Below are 21,741 nucleotides of genomic sequence, written 5' to 3' on the forward strand. Positions count from 1 at the left end.
TTAGTTTATTTAGTTATTGCTGGGAGCAATGACCACTCTTTTCATCTATTTTTTTATTAAAATAATAAATGTTTTACAATTAATTTTGAAGTTATTATTACATTCCAAAAAAATGTTAACAAAATGCTATCCACTACTTTGCTAACCATTACGGTGCGGTGTCCTGATTGGCTACTTCCACGCTTCTTGTTTTCCATTTGTTGTTACTGGTAGCTGGTCGCTGATTGGTGGCTTTCCGGCTACTTGATCACGCCCACCCACCCATCGGTTCGCCACTGACTGGGCTGGCCAGATTCGTCGTGGAGGTTGGCGGCGGCCATTCATTCTTCTGCGGTCCATGGAAGACGTGGAACAAAAAAGAGCAGAAGACTGCACACTCGAAGGAAAGGGAAAGCTCGCCCGAATCTTATCTCACACCTGAAAAGAGAGGAAAACAACCAGCCACTTTGACGAAGGGAGTCTTCCATCGCGTGGGAGTTTTCAAACGCTTGCTTCAGCATCTCTCTGTCTGTCCCACGTAAGTTCTGAAATAAGATTTCGCCTACCTCCCTCCAAAAACTACACCCAACACACTTTCATACATGTCTCTCATTGTCCTACGTTTCCTTTTCGAAGCGAGATACTTGGCCTTATCGAAGCCGGGCTGACAGACTTTTTTTCGGTTTGAAGCTCTTCTGATGTGGCGTATCCATCTCTTAATTATTGTTGTCTCCTATAAGTATATATCCGACGTAGTTTTTTCTTAAACGCGTGTTAAGATCAATTGAATCAACGAACAAGCTTATTTTGGTCAACAAATATTCCATTAATTTGACTGGATTCAACGTTGATTTGTGCTGAATCTGCCAAAAGTACTATGACGTCAACACATTGGGAAAAATAATGCTTTTGTATTTTGACATGGAGTGTCAAATATATATATATATGACAGGGCATGATGACAGATAATATATATATATATATTATCTGTCATCATGCCCCTTTTGACAGTCTGGCGACCAATCCAGGGTACCCCTCCTCAACTGAATCGATACACCCACTGACTGGAGCGTAACTGCAACTGAAAGTAGAACCGGGTTCATGCAAACAAAGTCGCGCCCTTTGCACAAAGCCTCATTTCAATGTGTCATTAACCCCAGCTAATGCCTCCCGAGGCCTATGATTTGTCGTCAGGGGCGTTGGCAGTCAGTGGACGGCGTCTAAGGTTGCTAATCTTCTTTTGTGACTCCGGGTGAAAGTGTTGTCAGCCATGACAAAGCGCTTTGGGGTTGGGTGTCGGGCGGTCAAGTGAAAAACAGGTCCATGCCGACAATTGCTCATTGATATATGTGGATTCTGCAATTTAGGGGTGTGAAGTTTTGGGGTGGGGTCTATTGCCATTGTGACAATGCTTGTGGCTTGTGGCGTCCCTCATGGTACCGTGTTAGGGCCCCTTTCAAAAGCACTAAAGAAACCCAGGGTTCATTCATCCTGTCCCTGCGGAACTCCGCTCTCCTTCTTTGAAGCCACAAAAAAAAAGTGCCGCGCTGTCTTTCTTGGCAGATGAAGGGTGCAGATGCTGCGTTACGACACTTTGAAAGCACGGAAAAGCTGAGCGTCCTGTCGTCACGCGTGCATTTGGACCCAAATTAGAGTGTACAGTACGGCGGAAAACGACAACCTCCCCGCACGTGGGCCACATGGCGGGCCTTTCATGCGTGCTCTTCAGAAGTTGTCCACGCTTTGGTCTTCACTCATAAATCCCTCTTAGAGGCTTTGGGAGCATTTTTGAGAAATGGCAAAAATAAACACGCATTTTCTGCGATGAGGTTCCACTTTTGTAATGTGTCTTCATATATTTTCAGCAGATTTCAAATATGTTTGTCTGAAAGTACACCCTATCGTTTGTTATATTACGACAATTCTCTGGTCACATTAAGCCATCTTTTCCCCTCATAAAATGACGTGTCAATGCTTTTGTCAATTTTGTTTTGATTTCTTTTCAGCGTGGCCTTAATACTGCTTTATATGAAACAGCTGTTTTTTTCTTTCAGTCTCGTGTTACTTTGGACTCGTTTGCATCGTCCATCGGCGCTTTTGCGACTTTGTGTGATGTTCAACAAACTTGCAAATGAAGAAGAAAAAAAACACAACAGGTCAGGTCGGTGTGAAATATGACAGAGTGCAGCAGGCACTTCAACGTTCCCACGTGGCTTTCCGTCCTACTTGTGCTGCCAAACAGCTGATTTTGGAATCGACAAAGCGGCGTGAAACTTATTGCCGGAGCAGTCATGCACTCTTGATTAGATTAGGCGCCTCTTTGTTGGGGGTTGCGGTGGGGGTCGGACCAGAACCTCCCGCAGGCCTTGGAGCTTACTGGGTGGGGTCCTGGGCCAAAACAAAGCACTCCCCCTAAAAGAAAGGAAGGAGTGAATGACTTGTGGGGGAAGGGTGAAGTGGCTTTTTGTGGAGAGTTTGCAGGGGAGTGGTGTTTATCCGTTGGGGGGGCGAGCAGACGGCTGCCGCTCTGACGTCATCATCAGCTCCATCATCACCGGCGAAATCATCTCGATCAAAGAGGGAAAGCCTCGCAGCTGTGCAGGCTGGCGCCGAGTACATTTGTGCCTTCAGATATCATTTTAGATTTTTTTTTGTAACCATGTTTGTCTCTGAAATCATTGTTTCCCATTCAAATGAATGGAAACGCTGTTAATCCGTTCCCCCGACAGTTTTTATGACACGTTAAGAACAATAGCACGCTATAAAATGACAACTATTGAATCAAATGTTTTGAAATAATTTGCGCGACACTTTTCAGACAAAATGATTCGACTCTATCGTCTGTCGGGCCTTTTTTTAGTACGCAAGACGTCGACGTGACCATGTAGACTGTGTGTGTTGTAAAAATTAATTTGGTGTCGTGTTCACATAGCGCAAGACTGGCTAATAGTCTGAGCAGCTGTGGTTTGATTTGTAGTGTGACGACTCTCCAGGTGACTCGCAGACTGACTCGGGATAATGTTACGTGACCCGCGGGACCTCACGCACAAAGCTAACGTCAAATACCAGTAAAGGGTTTTCATGAATTGTCTTCTTTTTTTTTTAGACACTAGAATCAAATCCAAATTAGAGCAACTTATTTCACAAGAAACTGATCCTGACTGAAAGTGAGCATTGAGTTGACCCGAAAACAAGATCCAAGAGACGAACATTTGAGATAAAAACAAAAAGTCAGCACAAGGCTTTTAGTTTCACAATTAACTGCAGCGTTCCGGGGTCAGACATCTGTGATCCATCTCCTGGGGGCAGGCGTCTGGAGCGACCCCCCCCCTCCCTCCCCTTTTAGAAAATACCCCGTCCGCCAGCTATGACTTCCCGCTAGTCGTCTCAAATCGTTCAATCTGACTCCTGCTCTTTTATTTTTTTACATTTAATGGATTCTTGTTCCATCATAAGGCACAATAGGGGCATCGCTAAAGTTGTTAGTACCCCCCCCCCCCCCCCCCCAAATACTCTGCCCGTATCGGAATATTGCGACAGCAAAAAAACAAAGGTTGTTAAACTGAAGGATATTCCAACATCCGTGGAAACACCAACATGGAACATGTGCTTAAAAAGTCCAGTGCCACCAAAATTACGATTGTTCCAACTCGGCGGTGGTCTCGAAGACCTCAACTTCAAGTCTGAAGGAAGCCACACCTGTTTTGATATGAAAAGAAGCCCGAGCAAAGTTCAATTAGTGCATTGTGTTCGTCATCATTCTTTGCCAATGATCTATTCCCTCGCTCATTCTTTCTCCGCCATGTCTTTTTTTGTTTGTTTGAAGAATAACAATTATAAATCAGCTTTCCCAAATCGACGGCCATCTGTTGCACGTCCCGCTTCATCATTGTACCATGATGTCATGTTTGTGTGTGCGGTCTGCATGTTCATGCACGCGCGCACATGACCAACACAAAACACACACACACGGAGGAAATTGGCTCGTTGCATTGAATTAGCGGCCCAGTGTGTAATCAGTGTGAGCCCCGGGGAGCAGAACACATTTTTTTTTTTTTTTACCCTTGCAGCTTTAAGTGTTTATGAAGGTTAGCATGGAGGTTAGCCGCGTGATGTTGCGCCATTAAGGAAAAACAAAACTCATTTTTCATTTGCAGATGATGTTTTGAACCCTCAAAACTGCTGGCTTGTATTTTTATGACCAATTTGATGACGGCCGTCAAAGAGGAAACTCTTAATAATCAGACCACAAGGTCAGATCTCGACCAAAGCCAATTCATGGCTAAGTTAGCACCGCGTGGCTCCTAATTGAAAAGCCTGGGCTACCCCAAAGAGCGCCTGAATAGATTCTTTTGTGGCGGTGCTGGCTGCTGTGAGCATACCTATAGATGTCCCCCCAGGCCCGCATAATGGCCTCCCCCAGCTGTGGAAGCGCTCAGCGTCCAGCAAGGCCCCTTTGCCAAGAGCTAGCCGCGAGCTAGCTGCAAGCTAATTGCCTCACTTGCAAAGGCTACACTGGAACCCGATTCTCAGTGGCCGATTGATTGTCCGTTTTATTGTGGTCGTCACGCCTCGTGATCCCGCCCACGCCGGTGTAGGAATTGCATATTGTTCCAAGCTTATTGCAAAGTTTTCTTTTGATTCTATTTCTCGGAGATCAAATGGGTGACAGCAGCACTGAGGTTGTGACAAACACAAATGCCGTGTGAATGGTTTGTCGGCAATTTCAGGAAAGTCTCTGTGGGAATTCAAGATTGAGAAAATATCGAAATTCCTGCAAGCGAGGTGTACGTGTACTTTTTGTACTCGTGACGATGTAATGGTCTCCGTTGGAGCGGTGCTGATGGTTTCCCGCTCTGCCGGTGAACTGCTCGTGAACCGAGGTCTGGCTCGTGTAAACGGACGGCAGAGCCATTAGTTAATTATCCCCAGCCTGATGTATGCGTGTCATGATTTGGAGAGGAGCCAAGCGGCCTGAAGGAGGAAGACTTTCCCGAGTGGATGACCTCGTTTACCGGCCGGCGACCGTCATGTGATGGAAAAGCCTCTTATAACATTTTGAATACAAACATTTGTTGAACCTTGAATTGTTTTGTAACCAGTCCCGCCTTGTTTCTGTCAACAGTCGACTCCTCGTTCTCGTCATCCCTCGGCGGCAGATTCCACCCGGAGGTTCCACGTGAGAGGTGGGTGTCCCGCCCCTTTGCGTCTTCACTTTTATCCAAACACTTTGGGCCGAGGTTTCCATGCCAGGCGTCGAGACTCAAAACAAACCCGGCTTCCTGCTTCTCCTCGCTTTGATATTCTGGGCCTCTCACGAGCAGAACTATAAAGCCATTGCCATTCCTGTCTTTGTTCCCTGCCGGTGGACGGCACCATCACTCGTCTTGAAATCATCACAAGTGGTCCAGATGCCAACCGGTCCCCTTTGTACTCCACACGGTCCGCTCACGTTATATATTTGGGCAAGCCGTCATCTTCCGCCGACTTTGGAAATTGCTGAAGGAAGTCGGGGGTGTCTGAGGGAGGCCGTCGGGGGGGGGGGGGATGTATGTTTTTCCAATACGGGGGAAAACAATGGCGTGGACCAGAGACCACCTGTGAAGGTCATTTTGAAAGTGGAAAGCCCCCCTGCCATAACAAACAAGGTGCTCATTTGTCACGTCCAAAATAGTCACCGTTGATGTCAGCCGCCTGCTTCCTGTTATCTCTTCCTTGTTTTTCGTGGTCAAGTTCAACATGAATGCTGTGACACCATTTTTTTTACTCGACTTTAAACATCTTTTGACTCTGCGCCATTCCCAAAGCTGTTGGGATAAAGCCGCTTGAGAATTTGTGGGAATCTCAGCAGGTCGGAGCCCGCGGGGAAGTCGGGATTAAGGCCCGCTCATCCCCGGCACAAAAAGACGGTGGGAACAATGCTTCCCAATATCCGACAAAATACCTTCCGCCCGAGCGTAGTCCGGTTACCCATTTCCTTCGTCTGGCCTGGAAAACACAAGCGCAAAGAATCGAAGCGGCACGGCTGGCTTTTTTCGATTCCCGCTGCGGTTTTGGGGGTTCAGGTGGGGCTGGAAATGGTTAAACATAATGGCCGCAGTGTCGAGCCCGAGGCCCCCCGCGCTCTTGAGTGCTAAGAGTGAGAAACAGAGAGTTACTCGAGGCCCCTCGGGGCTCCTCGGCCCGTCAGCAAGCCGAGGAAAGAGGTGTGAAGAATGTAACCCCCAATTTAGCTCCGTTTCACTTAGCTTCCACTTTTAGCGCCATTGTGCTTGTTTCCCACACGTGAAATTCGTCTCGACCGAGCGTTGGCCGCCCGTGTGAGCATTTTTCCCGCTGTACTGCTAACTTCAAGTTAGCCTGATTTGGCTAACAACAATAGCATTTCCATCACGCTTGAAAGCACTTTTTTTTCCCCCGCACAGGTTGTATATTTGTAGTCAAAAGACCCCTGGGAGAGGTTTTCATGTTTCTGCCAACACAATTGTGACTCCACCGCAACCTCCCTCCCCATCAAATGGACCCTCCCCCCGGAGGTGTCGGTGCCCCCGGCGGCCCACGCAGGTGCGCCGCCTGTTTACCGCAACTATTATTTTCTTCCACTCTTTCCCACGTTGGTTTCCTCTGGACGTCACTGTTGGGATTTCCTTACCTTCAACACATCCGTGTGTGTGTGTTTATGCTGATGCCCCCCCCCCCAAAAAAAGAATCGTGAGTGCTAAAAGTTCTCCACCATGGCCAACTGCAACCTCAGCTATGTACTCCCAGACAATGTAAAGCTGGAACTCCATATTCTTTCCACTGTCTGTGCCTTTTCCAAATACTTTTCCCTGCTGGAGTCCCTCAGGGAAATGTTTTAGGGCCACTTATTTTCTGTCAACTTTAACTACTCCATCTCCTTGTATCCTGTGTGTGTCCCAATACTTTTTCCTCAGGTATATGAAGGTCCACTTATTTTTTCAATTTTAGGGTCAGACCTTGTAACGTGAGCGTAATGCAACAAAACCACATTTTGGGGTCACTTCCTGTCAGGCTTTCATCCCTCTAATGTATGCATTATTTCTACCTCTAAGTCAGTACAGATGGACGTAAAGATGCAGCGCGTCGTTTTTCTTTTTTTCCTTTTTTTTTTTTCCTGCGATTGTTTGCATGTTCCACATCTGCCTCCACGTGCTGGTGGAAGGCTCTTCATGGCGTCCAGATGGTCGCGACGCCGAGCTTCTCCGGTTGCAGACAACATTCACCCAACATCCCTCGTGGGTCAGGTCGTTTTTTACGGGCCGGAGATCTAAATTGCAACCGTCAGCTATCGGATACTTTGCCCCCGGCGCGTTTGTTTTGGTTCTTTTGAGCCGTCGCCTGGTAACCTGCATCTCGCAGCGGGCTTTTATGTGGCCGTTATGTGATTTTATTTTTTTTTCTTCCACTGGAAAACTCTCGACGGGTTCCTTGCAGTGCCAAATGTTCCCTCCTCCATCTGTATCTCCCATCTTTTTTTTTCTCTTTCCACGCGTTTGCTCCTCAGCGGCCATCTCTTTCCACACGAGTCGACCTGGCGGTAGTGATGTAATAAGTGTGCAAACAACAACACTTAAAAGATGCATATTTGTCCGCCAAGGACAAAAAAAATGGACACGGTCTCGGTAGATTTGTCCCTCAGCAAGAAATAGAAGAGCTGCCAACAAGTCGTCTTCCGTCTTGCAAAATATTTACAGTGCAAATTCTTTGAGATTCTCTTTTGTTTTGTCTGTTTGACTGTAAACTGGAAGCGACAAACGGCCTCATCCTCCCACTGACACTTCTAATGCCGTGTCTTATTTTCTTTCAATGGCATGGCCAACTCCCAGGAATGTTTATCTGCTGTAAAATTTAATGGTGGAACTTCCAAGGCCAAAAGCTAGTGGAAAAACTTTCGTTTGGAACCGTGCAAGAAAGACGTATAGACTTAATGGTGCCGCGGAATCAACTCGAGATACTTTTATTGATATCAAGCAACATGTGAAATCCCGCTTGCGGACATGAACGGAAATCCAATAACTTAGAAGTCAAACTGTGGCGGTAGTCAAGAAGGAGAAGTCGCTAAAATTCAACCCAGTCGAGTCATTACTTTGGTTAAGCCAGTCATAAATCAAGTCAGTGGGTCGTAACTAATATGCACGTCGGCCACTCGGCGAGTCCTAAAATTGGCGACTTAAGTCTCCGACCGGAGTTCAACAAAGTCCGCAGTCGAGACAAACAGGTGCTCAATGTGAGTCAGCATTTTGTTTTGTATCAGGTCCTCCTCGTTGGCCTCCTTCCTCAGGCTTTCCAACATGTGGAACTCATTTGTGCTTCCTGTGTCAGCGAACACAAAGGTCAGTGGGACGGCGGATGAAACGTCCGCATGTCCGGACGGGCTCCTTGACATCCTGGCAGCGTTCTTATCTGACCATGCCTGGAGGGAGCTTTGCCACGCGGTGAGCTCATCGGCTTTGAGCGCTCCCACATGACGGGATGTTGCTCTTGGCCCGTTGGAGAGAGCTGACGAAAAAGCCCAGCGAGACAAAAGAGGGGAGATCCAGCTCCGTTTGTTATTTTAACCCAGATTCGCTGCACGAGAGTGACCACCATGTGGACCCTCTCACCAAGTGACCTCTCTTTCCTGGCGGATCAGCCAATCAGAGCACACGTGTGGGAGGGGGGGGGAGTGCGGGACGGCTCGGGGGTGGCCTAGCCACTTGGAGTGTCGTGAAGAACCGGACTGCAAACCTCCACCGAGACAGGTCGGAGCCTTGTTTTTTTTTTTTTTTTTTTCCCTGATTTGCCGGACGCGTGGTGCGTTGGAGCTGATGTAATACGCCCTCGATATTCCCGATCAAAACATGACTGCAGATGTGCTGAGGTGTTCGGAAAGATTGGCTCGGTGGCTGGTGGAAAAGCTGACTCCGCCGTCGCGCTCTTATTACACCAGCAATATTCCCTTTCGCTGGTGACAAAGCGTCCAAAATCTGCACGCGACCTACTAAGCCCATTGTTGGCTTGTAACATCAAATCTATTTTGGTGGGATTCGACTTCTTTATCATTCATGTAGGTCATGTTGTCAAGTCTACAAAGAAACACTGGAGTTCCTGTCCGCTTTAGCGTGCAAAGAAGAGATAAGAGACGAGGAAATAAAAGCTGTCCCTGAGGCTCTCCATTAAGCAGCTGACCTGGGGTCAGCCGGCGCCTGATAGCGCAACGGCTGCTCGGGTGTCACGTGACGGGACTGCCGATAAGCTTCCTCGACGTACAACGGCCTCATTGAAATGAACACAAAGATCGGATAGAAAAAGTCTGCCTCGCCAAAGATAAAGATGCTTCAGCTTCCTCAAACAAACCAATACATGCCCTGCCCCAATTAGTCGTCATAAGGCCTATCATCACAATTTAAAACAGTTCCCAGGAGTGGAAATAACATACTTTCAGCAAAATACCCCAAGGATAAAAAATGTATATAAATATTGAACACTTTACGCACGCAGTTCCTTGTCTTGTTGAAATTAGCCTGTGCGTCCTGCTCCATATGTTGCTAGGCCATTGCGCAGTCTTTGACATGATCCTGGCCGTCCCCGCTTTTCCAGCAAGGCGTTGAAAAACGATGACCTCAGTCGTCAATCCAGTCAGCGCTCTCCTCGCCGCAACGCCTTTGAGAGTTTGCAGCATCCCGAGAGCGCCTTTGATGAGTCTTTTCGTCTGACACGGGGACCCAAGACAAATGCGTTCAAGGCTTCTTTCTTTTGGTGAGGGTCAAACATTTGTTGGCCATTCACGGAAGCCTAATTCCTCTCTGCCACAAAACACGTGACGCGGCGCCGATAATTGGACGCAGCTGCACGGATGAGACGCCAGGTCGCGGCAGGACATTTAACCTTTGAACCCTCGGCAGCGGTTGCACATTGGCCAGGCATGCCGCTTTGGGTTTGTCTGAAGACGAGCCAGAATGCTCATCAAGGATCGGTCGGTGGTTCGTTTACATTACAACATGATAAAAAATCATGAAAAAAGAAAAACCTTGAAGACATCAAAATTGTGAGTGGAAATGTCGGCTCTTATCAGCTCAAACTAGCCCGTCAGCAGTTAGTTTTTTTTTTTTTTTTGGTCACTAGCAGGAAACGGCTCTCAGATCTTGGCTGTTCTGTCGCCATGGCGAGTGTTTGTTTGTTTACATCTTGTGGCACTTTTACGGCCGCGATGGGCCAGCTGGAGGGCGGAATGGTGCCGTCATCCAAAACGCGCCTTTTAAAATGAAACCATCATAAAGTAGGTCAACCAAAAAGTGATTCACCTCTCGCTGCTTTACTATCTGGCAGGTGTGACCTGGCTACCGGAGGTTGGACGCCACCTTAAAACGATGTAGAGGCGGAAAGCGCTGCCAAACTGCCAGGAGGCGGCCAGCCAATCAAACGGCGGTCAGAAGTTAACACCAAGCAGCAAGGTGACCTGGAAAACAAAAAGAGTTCTTCCACTCATAAAAAGAGCTGAAGAGGACCGAAAAAGGAGAGGCAAGGACTCAACAGGAGTTAAGTGGCCACAACATGGACCAGACAAATTAAAAGGACTCCAGAGTACCAGTGGGACTGACGGAAGGAAGGAAGGAGAAGACTGACAAAAGGGACGAGAAGAAGAACTGAATGAGGAGAATGACAGAAACAAGGAATTAAATGGAAGACTAAACCCAAAGACTTAAACAAGGAGTGAAAGGGCTCAAAGAAGGCGAGGAAGGACTTAGAGAAGGACTTGAAGGACTTTTAAGGGCTCAGGGAAGAACTGAAAAGAGCTAGAAGAACCTGAAGGACTAAAACACAAATTGAAAGGGCTTCACACAAGGAAGTGAAGGACTTCAAGAACTGGAAGGACAAGGACTTAAAAAAAACACTCAAGCAAGAACTGGAGCCAGAAGCAGAGCGGACTGAAGAGGACCTAATACCAGCACTTGTGGGACTCCTAAAACAAGAACTTTTAGAAGAACCTGAAGTCCACAAAAGCCGTGAAGGATTCGCGGAAGAGCTGAGACTTTGGCGTCAACCATGTGCCACGTGATCGTGACGTGTCGCTCCATGCTGTGGACGCTGCTGAGCATCGTGGCGGCCTTCAGCGAGCTCATCGCTTTCATGAGCAGCGACTGGTTGGTGGGCTTCCCACGCACGCCCGAGCGCCACCACCACGGCTCCTCCTCGCCGTCGGCCGGCGAGGCCTACCGCCCCACGCTGGGCATCTACGGCCGCTGCGTGAAGCTGCCGCACCTCCAGCGCGGCGGCGTCCTGTGCGGCCCGTACGCCGTCCACTTCGGGGAGATCGCCAGCGGGTTCTGGCAGGCCACGTCCATCTTCCTGGCGGCCGGCATCCTGCTGCTGTGCGCCGTGGCCTTCATCTCCGTCTTCACCATGTGCTTCCAGAGCATCATGAAGAAGAGCATCTTCAACGTCTGCGGACTGCTGCAAGGCATCGCCGGTGAGACGCATGACAATCGGCCATATCGAGTATTTAAAAAAAATAAAAAAGTGCCTCCTAACGTTTCAAGAAATGGGAGACAAAATAGTTCATTTCATGATGACGTCCTTCTCCTTTTTGCTAATTAATTTTGTGTGTGCGTGCGCGGCTGGCCCATTCAAGGCATCCCTTCAATTCGTCAGCGTGGCCGGCCGGCCGACCGGCCTGCACGTCAGATGTAGCGCAACAACATGTGGAAAGAATTTATGACCTACTTTTCATTTCCTTCTCACCACACCACGCCTTCCACACAAAGAGAAACAAAGCCATAGAAAGGCGCACAATGACACGCACGCAGTATAAGAAGCCTGTTGAAACGCCAGCTTTTTGTGGTATGAGAAAAATGTCAACATTTCAAAACTTTTTCCGCCATTAATCTTTAATTCAATTTAATTCCAATTTGGTTTTGCATGTGTGCATACCTTCTTAGGCGTGACGAATTGGGATATGGTTCTTTATTTAGCTCAAGCCCCCAATTAACATGTGCACCCCCGCTCCCTTTCGCCAGGCCTGTTCCTGATCCTGGGCCTGATGCTGTACCCCGCCGGCTGGGGCTCGGAGAAGGCCCGCCTGTACTGTGGCGTGGAGGCGTCGCCGTACCGGGTGGGCCTGTGCTCCATGGGCTGGGCCTTCTACACGGCCGCCGGCGGCACGGCGCTCACCTTCCTGTGCGCCGTCTTCTCGGCGCAGGCCGAGATCGCCACGTCCAGCGACAAAGTGCAGGAGGAGATTGAGGAGGGAAAGAGCCTTATCTGCCTCCTCTGAACGCCGCCCACGCCAAAGACTCGGTCGGCCGCGCTGTAAATAAGTGTACATACGCTCGCATCCTTCTTTCAGGGGTTAAGCCACTCCAACTAATAAAGAAAAAATCCACTCTGTGTGGAATGATCCACATTGCAATGGCTTTCTGTTTTTCCAGGTGTGCGTATTTGTGTGTGTGTATCACGCGTGTCCGTGCTTTTGCGTAAAGTTTTGCGTTAACGTGCCCACACAACTGTCAAAGATGGTAGAATGGCGCCCTCAAGTGTAACATGCCTGCTAGTGCACTCTGGCTTCTGAAGAGCTGTCTTCTATGGAGGGTGCCCTCTGCTGGGGACATTTGATACTGCACCCATCCCTCTTTTCTAACAGTATGTGGGGGACATCTTTCTTTTGACCACAACTTTTGAACCCAATGGCCTCGACACTCCACCATCGGCAACCCCCCCATTTTCGGGACCCTGAACACGCTGAACGACCTTGCGTGGCTCTACAAAGTCTACACCCATAATGAACGTCAAACAAACAGCGAGGGATGAGTTTGTTATTTTTGATGTTATAAAGTGTTTAAAATAATTGAAAAAACGTCACGACGCATCATTGAACCTGCCAAATGAATTGCTTTACAAAAAAAGTAGTTAAGGGGAAAAACGCGATGATAATAGTCAGTGTGGGCGGAGTTCACCCCACATTAAGCCACGCCTCCAACTGTACTTTGCAGCCAAAGCTACACGCTCCGTCGGCAGACACGTCGGCGTGTGACGTCACTGGCTTTCCCACGTGCAGATGTTTATGCTCCTCGTGCTGGTCGAGACGTCAAGAGGGAGAGAACAAAAGCGAGACCAATGGCACACGTCTCCTTAACTAAACATATTTACTCATTTAATCGATAATACAAAAGAAAACAACGTCGATCAAAAAGACATAGGAGCCGTGCTTTGTTGTCTTAAGCCACTTGTTGAACGTAGAGCGGAAATGTACTATTTTCCTTGTGGTCCCTGAGCGCATCAGCCCCTACGGATTTTGCACGCGCTCGCCATGGAAAAAAAATAATACCGACTGAATAACATTGCTAGTTCCTTGACTAAGTCTACTACATGTGCTAACCAGGTCTATTTGTAGTACCTTTCCAACTACGTACTAATTTCTAGCACTTTGATTGAGCATTTCTAGTAGGTCGACTTTTTATGATCGCTACATGTACAATTTTCTCGATGGTTCTTCAACGCAACAGCCCTCCCCCGGATTTGGCGTGCACGCGCTCGGCTTGTAAACACAAGCTCACACGTGACTGTGTTGGAGCTGAGCTGAGCTGATTCGTCGACGTCGTCGTCACGGAACGGACACAACAAAAGAAAACTAACGAGAAAAGGTTCGAAAGAAGACAGTGGACTGAGCCGTCCAGAAGCCGAGCCGAGCGGGTGTCATGACAGTCGACGTGCTTTGTTCGGGCCTGCCTTCGTTCCGGGCCGCCGTTAGCTCGCGTGTCCGGGGGACGGAGCCGAGAGCCTTTGTTTCGGCCGCTCGTCTCGTGCTAATCGGCTTGCTAGCTTGTTACAAATTGTACTTTTCCAGCTAGTTAGCATTAGCACGTAGCATCGACAGCCTAGTACCACTCTCCCCCTTTGAACCAAACATTCGTGATCACCGTCCGCCCGTTGTCAAGCTTCGGCTTCGATGTCCTTCGCCATGGAGGACAACTTGGAATCCGGCTGGGTGTCCGTCCGGCCCAAAGCCTTCGACGAGAAAGAACGACACAAATTCGCTTTCATCGTGGCCTGGAACGACATCGAGGGAAAGTTTGCCATAACCTGCCACAACCGGACGGTACAGAAGCGGACCAGCTTCCTCGACCCGCTCCTCGACTGGTGCCCGTACGAGGACGACAAGCAACCCGGGATGATGTCGACAAAAGACGGAGGTCGTTCGGCGAAAGTTTCTCCGAAGGGAAAAGTTGACAGTTGGGACTTAGTGTCGCCCAAGGTCACCGACATGGAGTTCGTGGACCCCGCGGGGGCGCCGCTCTCCCCCGCGGAGGACGGCCGTCAAGACTTCAGCTGGGCCGGCCTCTTCTCCTTCCAGGACCTCCGGGCGGTTCACCTCCAGCTGTGCGCGGTCAACGCCGAGCTGGAGCCTTGCCTGCCGGCATTCCCGGAGGAGCCGTCCGGCGTGTGGTCGGTGCTTTTCGGCGCCTCGGCCGCTTCATCGGAGCGGGAGACGGAGGCGCTGTGCTACCAGCTACAGGTGTACCTGAGCCACGCTCTGGATACCTGCGGCTGGAAGATCTTCTCGCAGGTGCTGTTCACCGACAGCGACGACACCGAGGAGTACTACGAGAGTCTGAGCGAGCTGCGGAGGAAAGGCTACGAAGACGGGCTGGACAGAGCCAAGAGGCGCTTGCAAGAGGTCAGGCAACGGATTTAACGTGGTACACGTCATCTGCATGCTTTATTTTGATTTATGATCAACTCTAGTACCTTAACTGATGTGCTACTAAGTCTTTGCTCCTTGGCTGACTATGTCTGTTATTGTACCACCTTGTCCAACCAGACTGGCAGCGAATCATGACGTTTATCCGACACAATGTTTTTTTGAGGATGTGACAGAGATGCACACTTTTTCCAATTGTTCCAAAATCCCCTCCCCTTCCTTTATCCCACCGCTGCAAACGCCCTCACCTCCCATCTGTCGCCGTACTTCCCCACGCCTGTAACCCGATCCCGCCCCGGGGCCCACACATCGAGCCCTCGTGTCAGCGGGGACAAAAGACAACAATTCGCGCTCGAGTTACAGCAGCTGTCGACCTCCTCCCAGGATGCGACACGTCACATGACGCACGGCGCATGCGAGCGACGCAAAACAAACGACTCCTTTTTGGAGAATCGACTCTTTCCTGGAAAGAGTTGACACTGTTCCTACTGAAGAAATGACACCCCTTTGTTGTCCTCTCAGCTTGGGTCAAAACATCTGAGACGTTTTATTTTGGTGGGAAAAAGTCGTAAAGAACAGTAACGCTTTTGTGACTCCATAGATCATCTTGTTGATTTCAATCAAAGGATATTGAAAATATAAAAGACTAATTTCCTCCTCTTTTGTTGCTGAAACCTGTCCGTTGACTCAAGCACCTGCCAAAATCTAGAAAATATTTGCTAAAAGAAGCACAATGTTACTTGCACTTCTTCATGACATCATTGACAGGATGAGGTATTTTCCATGAACGCTCCACCCTTTCCATTAACAAATATTTGGAGCAGTGTGCCGCTAAACATTTGCCTCGATAAAGAATCTCAGCGCCGCCGCTCAAAATCTCCGACGTGTTTGTGTTGGCGGTGATCACCGCGTGACACCCGGCGAGGCAAACACTTGACGCGAGTCAGGCGTGATTGTCAAATATTGACCACGGAGCAGACGAGATGACGAGATGAACTTGACGTTGCGCGTGTGGTTGGCGAGTCTGTCTCGGAAATAACAAACGTTTGGGTGGCGGCTTTGAATGTTGTTGTTTTTTTCTCAGAAGGAAGTGCCGCCGGAACTTAGAATGTCACAGACTGACATCATTTTTTTTTTTGCCATGAGACTAAAGAGACTGGAAGAACCACAAAAAGGCTATTGTGACAATTCTGCCTAGCAACAAGTGGCAAATCTGCCCATGTTGTCTTATGTCTAAGTTGATTTTTTTCTTTTTTTTTTTCTTCAACCAAAACCTGGCAAGCAGGGCGTGTTGTTTCCAAAGGGTAAAAAAAAGTGCTCTAGGCAGACTGAGCAGCAGCTCCGGTTCTGAGCAAACTGGTAGAGTGGGTCGTTGATGACCGGTTTCACGCTGCTGAGGCGGCAGAAACGCCGTCCTGTAATTACACGCAGAGCCGTTGCTGCTGAATTCAGCACGTGAGAACTCCTTGGAAGCCCGGTCAAATTGTTCTTTGTTGCGATTAGGACTCTTTATGAGCCCGGTGATTGACTGGCGACCAATCCGAGGTGTATGCTCAAAGCTAGCCGCTAAATGCTAACTAGCTTCTGTGACAAACCATGTTTGATTATAGCGTGACGTACAAAACAGTTGTCAGACGGCGATGCTTGCTTTTGACACCAAGGGACAACTCTCCCGCCTGTCCAGCACACACACGGACACACACGGGGAGTGTGGTTGTCATGGAGACGGCGCAGGGCTGTAAACAGTAGGAGCAGTGTTACCTCGCCTGAATGGTCCTCTGTGTGAGACCCTGACCCGGCCTGCTGCCCATAAAAGCGCCTCTCTTCCGTCTTTATAATACATGCAGGTTTTTTAAAAATATATATATTATTTATGATGATGACTATGACATGCTCAAACTGGCTGAATTTGAAAAATCGCTGCCATCCCAACCATAAATCCAAGCTTTGCTAATCTGGGATTAAAGGGAATCTGTGGCCGGAGCTCTTAGCGCAGCTCAACAGCGTAGTCGTCGTGTCCACCGGATTCCTCACTGGAAGTCCACAACGGGAGGCACGAGTATGGTACACCATCAGGCGATATGTTTCACTGGCATAAAAGCACTCAGCCCACAGTAACATAGCATATCAATTTGAATATTTGATTCAAAACGTCACAACTGTTGAATATGTTGTGAACGTGTGCTTGGGCGGCAGGTTCTGGACAAGCACCGGGCCCTGGACAGCATGGTGGAGCTGCTGCAGGTCTACGGCGAGGAGGACGAGGCGTACGGCCAGATGCTGGAGGCCGCCACGCAGCTCTACCACTACCTGCTGCAGCCTTTCCGGGACATGAGGGAGCTGGCCATGCTCCGACGGCAGCAGATTAAGGTGACACGCGCGCGCACACACAAATCCATCTGTTTTCGGGCTTAGTAGCGGCTGCGACTAACTAGTTTGACCCGGAGCAAGCCCCCAAAGCCAAATACTCGCCAGAATACACTCGCATCTGTATCTTGTCTATGATGTGTCATTGTTAAAATTCAATACTTGATTAGGGCTGACAAAACAGCACAACTTGTGACCGCTTTCCTGTGTTTGTCGTCTGTTCTGCGCTTTCTACTGCTTATCTCGGCCCGGTGGGCGGAGTCAACTACGCAAAAATAAGCGTCCTCACGCGCCAGATAAGAAAGACTCCATGTTTCCTAGCGTGCGACGCGTCTTGAGTTTCATCGCTAGTCGTCGCGAAGACGAATTGCAACGGCTGTGAGAGGCCGTAAACGTGGAGGCGTTAAATTTAGCAGCGCTAGCTCGTTTGTCTCGCTTGCTAACGGGAAACGCTAGCATGCGAAGACCGCAAATACTATTATTACAATGGTACATTTTAAATAGTAGAGCAAAACTTGTTTTGAAAAATGTCATTCTCTTTTTGTAGGTAATCCAAATAGTTTTTTTTAAAACCAGAGATTTGATTTGAAGGCCATATCACAGCTATAGTACACAGAGACGTCTTTGTGTTCTGCTTCTTTAGAAGTTGTACACGTTTCTGGTCAATGATGTAATCTCTCTGAGTATTCCTCCCGGCTTGTTCCTAACTTTGCGCTGCTTTGCTGCCTCACGTGCACACACACACACTTGCTGGCCGTGGTACAGACTGTACACACGCACATCTGCTTTACATTTAGGCCCTGGCTGGGAGTTCATCTGTGGACGTGTTCTTCCTTTAACGCACACCAGGCGAACGTGGTTCAGGGCGTTTCAGTATTTATTTCTTATCCTTGCTTTCCATGTAGGCCACCAAGTGTTGTCTTTCTCCTCCATCTTAGGGCAACCTTTGCTATAGTGGGCCAACTAATGAAGTAAAACTATCAACTGGTTCTGTTGTAAAAAGATCATGAAATAATCTTCTTCCCTCACATTTGGCGCCATCTGTTGGCCGCCGTGCGCATTACTCCCGCCTGACTTGTTAATCCTCGCCGCTCAGATCTCGCTGGAGACAGAGCGCTTGGGTCCTCGCCGGGTGGAAGGCCTGAGGAGGGAGGATGAGGAGTGGCAGAAGAAGGCGAACGTCGCCGTCCTCGCCATCCAGGACATGACTGTCAAGTACTTTGAAACCACCAATCGAGCGCTGAAAGGTAAACGGGCGCATCGAACGCCGCCACTGCGTAGCGCACACAAAACGTCTCGGGCGTGTGCGTTTCAGCGCTGTACGAGCGTATGCGCGCCGACCAGAGGAGGCTCGGCAAGTCGGCGTGGGCGGCGGCGGTGGAGCGCATGGAGCGGCTGCAGTACTCGGTCTCCAAAGAAACGCTGCAGCTCATGCGGGCCAAGGAGGTCTGCCTCGAACAGAAGAAGCACGGACTCAAGGAGGAGGTAGGGTGGAGTATGTCACCATCAACATTTGTGATCTCATCACCTGGGTTTTTTTTTTTTCTTGGCCAGATGCGAAGCCTGCAGGGCGGCGAGGACGCCATGCTGCACCTGGACCAGCTGGAGGCGCTGTACTACGAACTCCAGCTGCAGTTGTACGACATCCAGGCCGAGGTGCTGCGCTGCGAAGAGCTGCTGCTCACCGCGCAGCTGCAGAGCCTGCGAAGACAGATCACAGGTCAGACCCATCACCCGGCGCCAGTGTCCACGCTGAAGGTTTTTTCTCAAATAAGACACTTTTTTTTAAAAATTTGCCTGCAGAGAGGCAGGACGAGGTGGTGTACTATGATGCCTTCGAGAGCCCCGACGCCATGAAGGGGGCGGAAGACCCGGTCGAACCGCCGCCTCTGCCGCCCCTTCGTGACGACGAAGAACTGCGGACCCTGCGCCAGAGGACTCGGCAGCTGGAGGCCCGCAGGGGACGCATCACCACCAAGAAGGTCTACCTCAAAAACAAGAAGGTGACCTGGCCACATCGAAAATTGGAGAATTTGATGCGCAAAAGGGCTTCCAAGTTGTCCCTTTCTCATTTGACTCCTCTCGTGACAGGAAATCTGCATCTCCAATCACAAGCAGAAAATGGAAGCACGTCAGGGCGTCCTCACCCCGCAGGTATTGTCTCGCAGCCGCCCAACATCCCCGATGAACTTGGAGCCCGACTTGACGGTCGTTGCTGCTCGCTTCCGCAGGTGCGGGAAACGGAGGAAGAGGAAGCCGAGCGGAATGCGCAAGTGAGTCTGGAGAGGCAGAGAACTCTGGACCGACTTCGCAGCCACAATCAGGTAAAGAGTCTCCGTTGGCACCCTCGTGTCGTTATTGATGATTCCTGATGTTCTCGGACCCGTGTCAACTGATTCCTGCTCTCCTGCAACTCAGCGTTATCCAGGTCACGTGACACTGAAGTCCAGTCGTCTGAGGCTGCTTCAGACGCAGCGGCGAGCAAGTCAGCCTCCTTGCGCGCAGGCGGCCGGCGTCCAGACCGACCGCGTGGCCTCGGACCTGCCGGAGCTCTCGGTGCCTCCTCTTGAGGACGCCTGCGAGTCCTTACCCGCCATCCACCTGGACGACCCGGAGTCGTGTCCTCCGTTCCTCTCTCTGCCGACGGCCGTTCTCACCCTGGGTGGAGGTCCTCCGCCGCCGCCCCCTCCTCCCCCTCCGCCTCCGCCGCCATCGGTAGCCGTTGAGCCGCGTCCGGCGTTGCTGCGCGAGTCCAAGCCCGCCTCGCTGCCTCTGGGTCCGATCTCGCCACGCTTCTTCGACAGCAGCCAGCTGTTGACGGCCAGGAAGAAACTGAGGAAGACGTCGGCTGAGGACGCCACGCAATGGAGGAGAGGTCAGAGACGAAAATGTGAAAGGTCAATTTGTTTAGTTGGATTAATTATTCAAATGAATACATTCGTCTCAAATGTATATATTTTCAAGTTATAAAAATGGGTGCAGCTTGGAACCAGTTTTGAATGTTATTTAACAAATTTCATTTCTTTCCATGGTTGTTTTGTTGTATCCGCTGTGCTCAGCGAGCTCCCCGATGGACGAGGTTCTGGCGTCCCTGAAGCGCGGCAGCTTCCACCTGCGGAAAGCCGAACTGCGCGTCCTCGCCCCCGACCCGGACGACGACGGCGAGAACATCTTGGCGCAGATCCGGCAGGGCGTCCGTCTCCGGCAGGTGCGCGCCCCGGCGGAGCGGCCGCGCCGCGCTGATCGCTTTGCGCACTCGGCGGACGCCCTGACGCGAAGCATCCACGAGGCTCTGCGCAGAATCAAGGAGGCGTCGCCCGAATCCGAATCGGAGGACGAGGGCCTCCCTTGCACCGACTGGGAGAATTAGAACACCCGGTTGGCTGTGACTTTGAGTGCAATTTGAACAAGAAGAAGAAATTGGTTCTGAAGTGGGTTTTGTACAAGTGGACTACTTCACGCGTTTGGTCACCTGTGTACTTTGATGTTTACTGTCGTACTGTACTTTCCTTGAAGGAGGTCCACATGAAAATGCACATCAAGTATTTTTTAAACATCTTTTTTTTTTTTTTTACTTCACCATCTTATAGAATGAACTTCAAGATGTTTTGTAATGATTCTAGCTTGTGTTGTGTGTGACAGTTTAAAATAATGGGATTCACTTGTCAGCGATTTTAAAGCAACGGGAGTACATTCTGGAGCTTTTTTTTTTAATTATCTATTTAAAGCAACAATTTTATGCAAATTCCACAAGTCCTTTCAATCAGCCTTTTAAAGTAACAATATGCAAATTTCGATGAGATATTTTGGAAACAGCAATTAGAAATTTGTTGAATTTTATCGGCCGTTTAAACGAACGACACTGCTCCCTAAGATCCTTTTGGTGCCGATTCTGATGTTTAGGTTTGTTTTTCTCATTGATTTTTTTGTACTCTACATTTTCCTTTTCGAGGTGTGTCCTTTATATATCACGTGTGTTGTGCGTGTGCGAGTTGATTGGTTATTCATATCCGTTCCATCACGTATGAAATGTGTCGAGCGGACGCGTGTAGCAACATGCTAGCATCCGCGGGAAAAGTTGAGCTGAGGGCTAGCTTTGAGTTAGCATCAAAGTGTTAACAACATAGATTTTGAGGGTAATTTAGTGGTACATCATCACATTGCTAAGAAATAAATAAATTGGAGTTAGTTCAGCATCACAGCACAAACCGAAATATTTGGAGGGAGTTAGCGCAGCATTAGCATCAACAACGCTAACCACCGAAAGACAAACTGTGAGTATAACTTCACAATTCTTTTCCCGAAAGCCGCTAACGTGTCGCTACATGTTTAATTTTTTTTTGTATGTAAGTTCTGAGGATTAAGTCTGCGTTTGTGATGGTTATTTTGAAGTTTGACAGTTTGTATTCGGACCTCGCAGCAAACGTGCAATAATAAGCCACGTGTCATCGTACACGTTCAAAATATATATACTGCATGCCTAATGTGTATTCAAGTATTTATTGATGCTTTAAATTTTAAAAAGATTTGCATATTTGTTTTTTAATGCTCTGGCATTTCTTGTTACTTTTTCTTTAAAAATAAACAACCCCCAAAAAGTTGAGTTACAGTTTAATTTATGATTGAGGAATTTTTTTTTTCAATGGAATTTTTCTGTTAGTCCCTTGAGAATATTTAAGTTGATCATTGATCACTGC

At 49.1% G+C, this 21,741-nt stretch overlaps 2 protein-coding genes across 4 annotated transcripts; both read left to right on the forward strand.

Annotated features, from left to right (window-relative positions):
• Positions 1 to 285: 285 nt before the first annotated feature.
• On the forward strand, positions 286 to 12,412 carry lhfpl2a (LHFPL tetraspan subfamily member 2a). 3 transcript variants are annotated; one of them, XM_037265240.1, is made up of 4 exons: positions 286 to 517; positions 5,105 to 5,165; positions 10,309 to 11,449; positions 11,997 to 12,412. In XM_037265240.1, exons 3-4 carry the CDS (start codon positions 11,026 to 11,028, stop codon positions 12,251 to 12,253), a joined length of 681 nt encoding a protein of 226 aa, XP_037121135.1. In that variant the 5' UTR covers positions 286 to 517; positions 5,105 to 5,165; positions 10,309 to 11,025; the 3' UTR covers positions 12,254 to 12,412. The 3 variants fall into 3 exon arrangements, with proteins under 3 accessions (XP_037121135.1, XP_037121137.1, XP_037121138.1); XM_037265242.1 differs by lacking the exon at positions 5,105 to 5,165; XM_037265243.1 differs by lacking the exons at positions 286 to 517; positions 5,105 to 5,165 and adding an exon at positions 2,385 to 2,419 and having other exon boundaries at positions 10,826 to 11,449.
• Positions 12,413 to 13,157: 745 nt separating this feature from the next.
• On the forward strand, positions 13,158 to 21,647 carry jmy (junction mediating and regulatory protein, p53 cofactor). Its single transcript, XM_037265157.1, has 10 exons — positions 13,158 to 14,653; positions 16,874 to 17,047; positions 18,141 to 18,291; positions 18,360 to 18,529; positions 18,599 to 18,764; positions 18,848 to 19,047; positions 19,136 to 19,198; positions 19,276 to 19,368; positions 19,463 to 19,919; positions 20,104 to 21,647. Exons 1-10 carry the CDS (start codon positions 13,925 to 13,927, stop codon positions 20,412 to 20,414), a joined length of 2,514 nt encoding a protein of 837 aa, XP_037121052.1. The 5' UTR covers positions 13,158 to 13,924; the 3' UTR covers positions 20,415 to 21,647.
• The last annotated feature ends 94 nt before the right edge of the window (positions 21,648 to 21,741 follow it).

The sequence above is a fragment of the Syngnathus acus genome, chromosome 12 (genome assembly GCF_901709675.1).
Source record: "Syngnathus acus chromosome 12, fSynAcu1.2, whole genome shotgun sequence".
In the NCBI taxonomy this organism is placed as follows: Eukaryota; Metazoa; Chordata; class Actinopteri; order Syngnathiformes; family Syngnathidae; genus Syngnathus; species Syngnathus acus.